At 39.0% G+C, this 10,169-nt stretch overlaps 1 protein-coding gene across 5 annotated transcripts; it reads left to right on the top strand.

Moving 5' to 3' along the window:
- Positions 1–781: 781 nt before the first annotated feature.
- Positions 782–9,941, top strand: ddx61 (DEAD (Asp-Glu-Ala-Asp) box helicase 61). 5 transcript variants are annotated; one of them, XM_004550928.4, is made up of 12 exons: positions 782–935; positions 1,695–2,492; positions 3,646–3,709; positions 3,848–3,952; positions 4,402–4,531; positions 5,021–5,167; positions 5,771–5,865; positions 5,982–6,104; positions 6,202–6,330; positions 9,269–9,449; positions 9,535–9,636; positions 9,730–9,941. In XM_004550928.4, exons 2-12 carry the CDS (start codon positions 2,317–2,319, stop codon positions 9,909–9,911), a joined length of 1,434 nt encoding a protein of 477 aa, XP_004550985.1. In that variant the 5' UTR covers positions 782–935; positions 1,695–2,316; the 3' UTR covers positions 9,912–9,941. The 5 variants fall into 5 exon arrangements, with proteins under 5 accessions (XP_004550985.1, XP_004550986.1, XP_004550988.1 ...); XM_004550929.4 differs by having other exon boundaries at positions 1,751–2,492; XM_004550931.6 differs by lacking the exon at positions 782–935 and adding an exon at positions 958–1,055.
- The last annotated feature ends 228 nt before the right edge of the window (positions 9,942–10,169 follow it).

The following is a 10,169-nucleotide window of genomic DNA, read 5'->3' on the forward strand; positions in this document are numbered from 1 at the left end:
GTGGTGCGGAAAGCTCCACCTGTGCAATATCCCAGTAATAATAGAGCCATTCCCATACTAACAGCATTTGTGAAACTCATGAGACCAGCTAACAACGGGTGCCTGTTATCTATAGTTGGCTCCAAAGAGGATGCGATATTGATTAATAGTAAAAATTATATTCTCTGTTTTAACAACCACAATAAGAATTCACACTGGTATTTGTTATATGAGATGTACGACTTGTGCATAAATTTAAGGCTATCAGATACTGGTTTGGATTTCTGGATGACATGAATATATTTGACCATATTAACGGGAAAAACTCATATTCTTCTTTACTTGGCTGCTCCCTTTAAAGGTTTCCACAGTGGCCACCTCCAGCTCTCATGTCTTTTTGTCAGAGCCCGTGTTTGCAAGGTGTTACTGTCATCAGGCACACCTTCCCTGTCACTCTTGCTGCTATCCTTTTTTTACACAAATCACCCCTGACACTCATTTCCACCCACTCTAACCTGCCAGACCTCTCTTCTTCACTTCTCTGGTGCACTGTCATTACTTCACAGGGCTGACTGCATGTATTTAAGCTCACCCACCTTCACTACCTCAATAAGCAACATTCATATGAGATCATAATAATAAAAGTATTAAGGTTAATGTCAGCGTCATTATAATTACATATTGCCAGTATTTTGGGCTTCAGAGTCGGTGCCTCAGTGATGGCCTGAGCTGAGTAGCTAAAACTTTTGAGGCGTTTGAAAACAGGCCCGTGATTGGCCAATTGGCAGTTCCATTGGTTCAAACAGCCAACCCCAAAACGAGCGCGGCCATGTTGAATTGTCAGTTCTCTCAAAGAAGAGACAAAAGGTTAAAAAAAACTTCTGTGCCTTTGTCAAAAGTAGTGCCTACCAAGCTTAAACGAAAAGCCGATATACAGTTGAATCACGACACAGGCGGTAAGTTTGTAAGGGAAAGGTAGCATCTTTCTCTGACTGGTAGAGTTAAGCGTCACCGTTAGCGTATACTGCCTAGGCTAGAATCAGCGTGCTCGGATGGTTGAATGAAAGTGCTGAAGGGTGAGATGTAAACGGATGCAGATGCGGTTTCTTTGTAAACGACAGATATTTTGAAACAGTTTCTCACAAACCGGAAAAAAAAGACGCAATCTTAGCTTGTTAGCTCGATGGCAAAGCCCACGTAGCTGTACGTGAAGTTTTAACGGCGCGTACACTCGTGTAAGTTAAAGTATTCTAGCTAACTTTGTTATCGATAGCGGTAACTTTATGGATAAACTAAACACATGTCGGTCACTGTTGGCTTTACTTTGTTGTTTAACATAGCTAACAATTGCACTGGCTAGCTAAGTGACCATAACACTGGCTGCTAAAATTCAAAACTGCTTGCAGCTGTTATTAAGTTTACACTGGTTGTTAGCCTCGGCATCAAAACAAAGGCAAAGCTGTCCGAATTAAAATGTTAACTCCACGTTTTTCAACCTCCTCATTTTACTTATATTTCCATAAATACTTGATAGACTTTCTTGCCATCTACCACCAGTCTTGTGGTGGCAGCATTATTTGTCACAATATAACAAAGGTGAGCTTTGCCTTTGGTACACATCTGAAATGTATTTCGTTGATCTGGTCAGGTCTCTTTTGACTAGCCTGTTAATGCTTAAAAAAACAACAACAACCGCCATTGTTTATTTCTTGCAGGAAACCTGGACTACTTTTCTTGTGTATTGTTCATCATTTCCTTTAACATTTTGTAGGCTTCCATCTTGGCGTTTTGCTACAGGAGAATTGAAAACCGAAAAAAATGACCCCCAAAATTTAATGTAGCCTGCCAGTGCTTTAAAAAAATTGCAGGGATTGTAATTTTTTTCAGACCACTATTAAGAACAATCCAGTATTAAACCCCAGCAGTACGAGTTATATACTTGAACATGAGAGCAGTTAGATATGTGATCAAGTTGTCCATATTTTAATACTACCCATTTTCAGTCAATGTAACAGTCAAACTCATACTCACAAGTGCACACTAAAAACACACACAAGTTTGTTTGGTCATATTAGTCACGCTATTTATATTGATTTCTCCTTTTTGGAGAGTTGTATTGTAAATAGGCAGAATTTACACACAAACTTCTTTTTATGAAGAGGTCTGAATGTTAGATTGTGAACACATGGTTTAAAAAGGATAGATAAGAGAAAAGGGTTTTATTTTTCTCACGTTTTAGTTTTGCAATACATGTGCACATTAAAGTAGAGCAGTGAAAAGGAACTGAGCTGAAATATTACAATACTGCGAGGAAAATCCAGTTAAGGTGTTGGACACATGGCGACAGCAAGAACCGCAAACCCAGCACCAATGGCTGGATTGAACAAACCAGCAAATGGGCAGCTCAGGGGACAGACCAAGACAGGTGGACAACAGTCTGAACTCCTGTCAAATGTCCAACATCCCAGTGCCCATAAAAGGACCAGCATACCTCAGAGCAGTGGAGGCATCAAGTAAGATACTTGCTTTAGTAATGTTTCTCTTCTACTTTGAAAACAGAAAAGTGTCGTTTTTTCCTCACGTAATCATTTTTTGCAGCTTGACAGCTTGTGCTTTAGAGAAAACCTGCATGAGAACCCCATGGGAAAGTTCAGGACTTCTCACCAAATCTTCTAAACAGTCAAAGCCTTTTTTAAATCCCTGCTATCAGCTCTAATTACCATTACACCTGTCCTGACATGACTTAATAATTTAAGGTTTAACAGTAAGATGTTTTTGCTGTTGTCAGCACTTAGTACTTTGTTTGGAAGTTCATGAATTACAGAATTGTTAATTTTGTGAAGATCATGTACTTCACATTTGGTTTGTGTGCATATGTGACAATTTTAGAACATCATCAGCATTCACACCAGGGCTAGCTTGGGTGTTAAAAGCAAGATCCAAAATAAATTAACCAAAAGAAGTAGATTTGCATTTAACACTTATTTAGATGTTTGCCCACTTACCAAACAGGGACATGCATACAGGTCGAGGGCAAGTATCTGCCTACCCAAAGGAATATAATTTGAAATTGTTTTTAGTTCTTCTTAACCAGTGGGCATCAAAAATAACCCTGGTTTCCAGAGTGCAGTTTTAAAGGCGTCAGCATGCTCTCTGTGCTCTTCAATATTATGGCCAGCAGCAGAACTGCTTTAGAATACAATAGGTTATTGTCATTGTACATGTAAATTTTAAAAAACAAAACAAACTAGACTAGTAATACACATATGCACAAGTGAAAGTTATTCTTTATATCTGGCTAATTTCTGCCATCTAGTTGAAACAATGAGTACTTCTAATAATTGGTTAGTCCATTGTGTGGGTCTTAGAAGTTATAATATTAGCCTTGCATACATTAGTTTTAGTATTGCTGTGCTGCTTTGAAGTTGCTTTCACCAATGCTCGCCATAGAAATTACTACATTAAGCTGTTGTGTATTTTTAGTATATTAGGTCTTCATCTTTCCAAGTTGAGCCAAATCACACTGCTTAAAGCCCTTTTCCCTCTCTGAAGATTATGAAATAAAGAACTAAATGTTGCAGTGCTTATTTTAACATTTTGTTTTCTTTTTTCACTTGATATGGTCTGGGTCTTCCCTACAAAAATTGTACTCCTGATTACGACTAGGTTTGGTGATGACTGGAAGAAATGCCTGGAGCTTCCTCCAAAAGATACCAGGGTGAAAACTTCGGTAGGTGACTGCCATTAGACGCAAGTATAGTTATACATGCTTACTTAGACTCAGTCCATGCTGCCATCTAGTGCTGTAATCCTCAACCTCTGGATCGTTTTAAACAGTAAACTAAAATGATTGAGTTGTGTTCTCCAGGATGTGACATCCACCAAGGGAAATGAATTTGAAGACTACTGCTTAAAGCGAGAACTGCTTATGGGAATCTTTGAAATGGGATGGGAGAAACCTTCCCCTGTCCAGGTAAATAAAGTAGCCAGAACTCTGGTTCCTGTTTCTGGTGTTAATTTAGATGTATAAATAGTTGCACCCTTTAACAGAATCCCATTACCCCCACTTTGCCTTGATACAGCCCCATGCCTCAGCCATATGCTTTGCAGGGAAGTTGTCCACAAATGGAAAAAACAGCAGGAGAAACACTAATATGCATCTACCAAACAGAAGAGAAGCATTTTTGATTAATTTACTCTGGAACAAGTTTTAATTTCAGTGAGTAGGAGGCTAAATGAGTCCAATCTCTAGTCCTCCTGATTACATATAAGTATGAAGTGTTAAACATTGGTGCCACTTTGCGCGTTTTTGACTGTTAGAAGAAACAGTAGGGGTGATCCTTTAGTCCTGTCTATTTACATTGCTTCATGCCTAATGAACCATGCCCATTTTTCTGAATCGACTTGTTTGTCTGCCAACAGGAGGAGAGCATCCCTATTGCCTTATCAGGACGAGATATTTTGGCAAGGGCTAAAAATGGAACGGGAAAAAGTGGTGCCTACCTCATTCCTCTCCTGGAGAGGATAGACCTTAAGAAGGATCATATCCAGGGTGAGTTTCTTCTAGGTCTGGGCTGATGGCTTACAGTCAGTGTTGAGACAACCAACTACAGTTTAAGATGATGCCTGGTGGCTAGACAACAGTGGAAGAAAGTAGCGACAGACTGTACATGATTAGTGGCTTCACAGCGTATGAGTAGTGCATGAAAGTACCGTGCAGAATCAGTGGTCTGCAGCACTGCAGACTACTGAAAACTAAGTGAAGTGCAATAAAATAAACTGAGACATGAGCATGAATATATGACAGCCATGACTGAAAAGTAGAGATAATTTCATGAACTGTAGGGATGTTGTGCTCAAGCTGCACACATGCACACTTTGATCAGTGGTTCTTTTGTTGCTCTAAAACTAATGGAAAATATTGATAATATACTGATTATGATCGCTGCACTGCACTACTCCATCAATAGTTTTTCTGCTGCTGGAAACCTTAATTTTTTCTGCATTAATATCAGCCCTTATTGTATCCGTTTCCTTCCAGCCATGGTAATGGTGCCAACAAGAGAGCTGGCCCTGCAGATGAGCCAGATCAGCATTCAACTCAGCAAGCACCTGGGAGGAGTCAAGATCATGGCTACAACGGGTGGGACAAACTTGAGGGATGACATCATGCGTCTTGATGAGACTGGTATTTAACATTTTAAGACAATTTTAAAAAAGTTATTTTTATGGCTGCAACTGAATCTTTTTTTTTTTTTTTAATATTGTTAAAGATATTTACTATTTTTCCCCCAACATATAGTTAAATTTAAATTGCTTATCTGACTAATTAACTAAGTAGCAAATATGTTCATATTTGAGGTTCAAATTGTTCCTTTATCTTGACTCTTGTTTGTTGGCTCTTAAGTCTCCAATGAATGGGGCCAGGAAGAGAGAAAGTTTGTAAGCTGGACTTAAAGGGCAGAGAACACAATGGCCATATAGCGCTTTACACTGAACCCATTGACACACACATTCAAACACTGGTGATGGCAAGCTACATTGTAGCCACAGCCACCCTGGGGCGCATTGACAGAGGCGAGGCTGCTGAACACTGGCGGGTGAAGTGTAGTGTGAAGTGTCTTGCCCAAGGACACAATGACCGAAACTGTCCAAGCCGGGACTCAAACTGGCAACCTTCCGATTACAAGGCGAACTCCCAACTCTTGAGCCATGATGGCTCCCAGTAACCATGGCAGTAATACTTTTCTTGGTTAAAAAAATGTTTTTTTCATGCTTGCTTCTCCTGCAGTGCATGTAGTGATTGCCACACCAGGGAGGATACTGGACCTAATTAAGAAGGGTGTGGCAAAAGTGGACAAGACTCAAATGATGGTGATGGATGAAGTACGATTTGCTCTCTTTTTTTCTATATTGTTTATTGTTGACTTTTTTTTTTTTTTTTTTAAGTTTGTGGACATACTATTCCTTTTGATGTTTTACCTCCCCCTCCCTTTATTCAGGCAGATAAGTTGCTCTCCCAGGACTTTGTGGTTCTGATCGAAAATATCATCAGTTTCATGCCAAAGGATCGTCAGATTTTGCTTTACTCTGCCACTTTTCCCATCAGTGTGCAAAAATTCATGGTAAGATGTCAAACATTAAATCTTCTGCATGAGTAAGAATTCACTTTGTTTGTACTCTCGTTTAACAGTTTAAGTTGTTGTAAACTGTTTTGTGTAGAGTAAGCACATGCAGAAGCCTTATGAAATCAACCTGATGGAGGAACTCACACTGAAGGGCATCACTCAGTACTATGCCTATGTGACTGAAAGACAGAAGGTACACTGTCTTAACACACTCTTCTCCAGGGTAAGTAATCAAAATTTCGATTAGTTTTGACTACGGGTGCAACAATATACAAAAATCACGGTTCAGTTCGGTACTTTGGTGTCACGGTTTGATATTTTTTTTCAATACAAAAAAAATGTTCATGTCTTTTTTTTAATCTGTAATGTATTAAAATTATGAATATTTCTTTTAACTCAAAAGTACAGTTTTCAAATTAGATGTTGCTGAAACAACAAAATAATAAAAGAAATCTATCTTATCAAGAAATCACTCATCTGTGGGAAAAAAAAGTTTATTACAGAGAAATGTCTCTTTCCAAAATCAAAACTATAATATACCCTTCTTGTGGGGTATATTCTTACCCCCAGCCCAGCATTAACTATGTTCTTAGCATTGTCAGTAGTTACAGGTATTATAGCATTTGGTCGCACTAACTTACAATCTTTCACAGCTTCTGACAGATCTTTGGCTAAGTCGTCAGTGGTGTGACTTTCGATGATGTGTGTCTGCAAAACACTGCTTTTCATCTGCCATTCCAGATCAATGTAATGTGCAATGACGGTTAAGTAGCTCTGTGTAGCTCTTGAAGTCCAGCCGTCTGAGGTCAGAGCAACACTGGGTGCTGCTGACACTGCCGTCTCTAATTTGGCTTTTGTCTCCTTGCACAAAGCAGGAACTGCAGTATCGGTGAAATAGGTTCGTGAAGGAATATTGTATCGGGGCTCAAGTACTCTCAGCATTTGCTGAAACCCGGTGTTTTTCTACAACAGAAAAGGGTCGCATGTCGACAGCATAAAAAATAGCAATTGTCCTGTCTATTTCTTTTGCCCTCTTAGAATCATGTACTAACGGCTGTCTAAATGACTCGGGTAAAGTTTGTAGCATGTGTGCTTGTTGTTGTTTTTATCTGCTTCCACTTATCTTTGCACTAGGGTTCTGTCTCGCTAGCTTGAGTGAATGCATGTAGGCGGCGTTCTGTGGATCTGCACTCGACAATGCATCCTAGGCGGAGTAGTCGAACGCAGATCCACTGAGCTCTCAACACAGACAGCATCATCAGAAGAAAAGTTGATAAAATAAATTTAAAAAATTTGTATTGTTCAATACATATGTGTACCGAACCAAAAGCACTGTATCGAATGGTTCAATACAGATACATGTATTGTTGCACCCCTAGTTTTGACCAACCAGTTGTGCTATCCAGTCTTTAAGTCTGACGTCATTAACCATTTCTGGGTCCAAAGTCAAACAAACACTGGGGCGTCACTAAGAGTTACAAACTGTCTAAATTTCCTCTTTCATCTTTAATAAAATGATCAGTGTGGCTGCTCTAATAGGTGTAACAATTAAGTTTAACATCCAGGCATCCATAAAAACAGAATTTATGAAATGTAAGAGTTAGAAGTTGGCAGGGAGTTAGCTCACTAGTTTCCATCTAAACATGACATACCGTGTTCTGCATTAGGGATTTCTGAAAAAAACAAAACGTTTTTTCACTTCTGAGATAAATGAAGACAGGAAACTAAACAGCAGCAGTGACGTTTGCAGGGTTATTGAAGTTGGGCTAGCTGATATATAATGGTGTGCTACATGGTGGCTAGCTACGCAGCTATGGTTGGCATAATATAAACACAGTAAGCTGATGAACGCTAACTTTTTCCCTACTCGATAAAAGTTAATGCAAGGGTTCCCCATGGTTGGGGACAAATTCAGTTCCATAGCAGGATCCTTTAAATGGACCAAACTTCAGTCAGGAGAACAACTGAGACAATCCAGCCACAATACGAGGTTGGTCATTAATTTACCGCATGGGCTCGGCTGTAGTTACATCGTAAGGTTTTAAAAATTGAGCTTTAAAATGAATAGTTGTAATAAAAACCGAGAGGGGCCGACAGTGATCACTGCTTTTTTTTTTTTTTCTTTTCTTTTTTTTAGTGCTTGTTCAGATTAAATAGAACAAGATACAAAGTATTAAAACATGTAAAAAAAAAAAAATCACAACAGCCTCAATAAATGAAGAGCAGTTTGGACCCAGAAGCACAATTAATGCATCATCACTTAAAGACTGGATTGCTGCACCATTAAGAAGAGAAACTCTGCCCCCTTGGGGTGATAGTGGTTTTTTTTGTGTTGTATGACATGTGTTGTAGTCGAAGACATTAGTAGGAAAATATGCAAAAATAAATTGAAAATCTAAGAAGACAGGTTTGGGCATCCCTTGTCAGAATACTGTGACCGTCCAGGTGAGATGAAATTACAAATGAGGCATTTCATAAAAAATGAAAAGACACATTTTCATGTCTTTTATGAAAGTATTCATGAAATCAGTCTTTCACTGCCATCCAAAATATTGCTAGCTTGCCCAGTAACCAACATATTCATCATTCATATTCATGTTTTACACCTGGAGGCTGACTGAAAAGTCGGCAGTGGCATACAATGATTTAGCCTGTGGACCATTATGAGGTATAGAGTAAATATAATTGGCTCCTACATTGTGTTCGCGCAGTACTGACCCTAGTAAAAAGACAATGGTTTGTTTGTTTGTTTTTTTTAGTTGAAATTACACCAATGTTGCTTCACATATGATCATGTAATGCATTTACCTTTTGATTTTCTGTTGCTCTTTGTTTTCTCTGACCTGAGGACCACTGAACAAATCCTTCCTTTTTTTTGGGGGGGGGGGGGTGTCTGTCCTCCTTTCTTCCTTCCTTAACTATTCACAGTAATGGAAATTTTGACCCAGCCTTTGCGTGCCACTGTGCCTGTAACGTGTATTTGAATTCACTTTTTTTTTTGTTAGATTAAGTAAAAAGGAAAATGTATTTATGATAAACATAAAATTTGCACTTAAAGCTAATAAAACAAAAATACAACGCAATGTAAACACAGCTTCCAACAAAACAGTTTTGTTCACATTTTGTGAAATAACCCTTCATTTTGTATTTTTCTCTTCCAGCTCCAGATCAATCAGTCTATCATCTTCTGTAACTCCACTCAGAGAGTTGAGCTTCTTGCAAAGAAAATCACTCAACTTGGTTATTCATGCTTCTACATTCATGCAAAGATGATGCAGGAGTACAGAAACCGTGTGTTCCATGACTTCAGAAATGGATTGTGCAGAAACCTAGTCTGCACAGGTAGGTGAAGAGTTTTTGCATTGGAAAAATGTGAAGTGGAAGAACAAATGTTCACTGGGTTGAGTAAGCACATGTTTTCTTGTAGACCTCTTCACTCGGGGAATTGACATCCAGGCTGTAAACGTGGTTATTAATTTTGACTTCCCCAAAAATGCAGAGACCTACCTCCACCGCATTGGCAGATCAGGTAACCTGTCGTTTTGTCAATAAGTTAGGTTTACAGCTACTGTTTGTAATACCACTACTAATACAAGCTTGACACCATGTTGATTTTCCACAGGGCGTTTTGGTCACTTGGGTCTGGCTATCAACCTCATAACTTCAGATGATCGCTACAATTTGAAGAATATTGAGGACCAGCTGGTTACTGACATTAAGCCCATACCCAGCAGCATTGACAAGAGCCTGTATGTTGCAGAGTTTCACTCTGTTGACGCAGAAGATGGTGAAGAGAAGGCATAAACTAAGGACTGGGAGCTGCACAAATCAATGGTCAGTTCCTTGAATGGCTCAAACTGAAGCATTACTGAAAAATAAATCTCTAAGAGTCAAAAGTTTGGTTTATAAATAAAACAAGATGGGATGTTTGCTGCCCTTTGGTTGCTCAGGACTAGGTTGTTGCAACCGTGTAAACACAGATTTTAATTGCATTTGTCAGTTAATCTACATCAAAATGTTATTCAGGGTTCATGCTTGGCCTTGAACGCGCCTGCTGAAAAG

Source organism: Maylandia zebra, linkage group LG11 (assembly GCF_041146795.1).
Source record: "Maylandia zebra isolate NMK-2024a linkage group LG11, Mzebra_GT3a, whole genome shotgun sequence".
NCBI classification, from domain to species: Eukaryota; Metazoa; Chordata; class Actinopteri; order Cichliformes; family Cichlidae; genus Maylandia; species Maylandia zebra.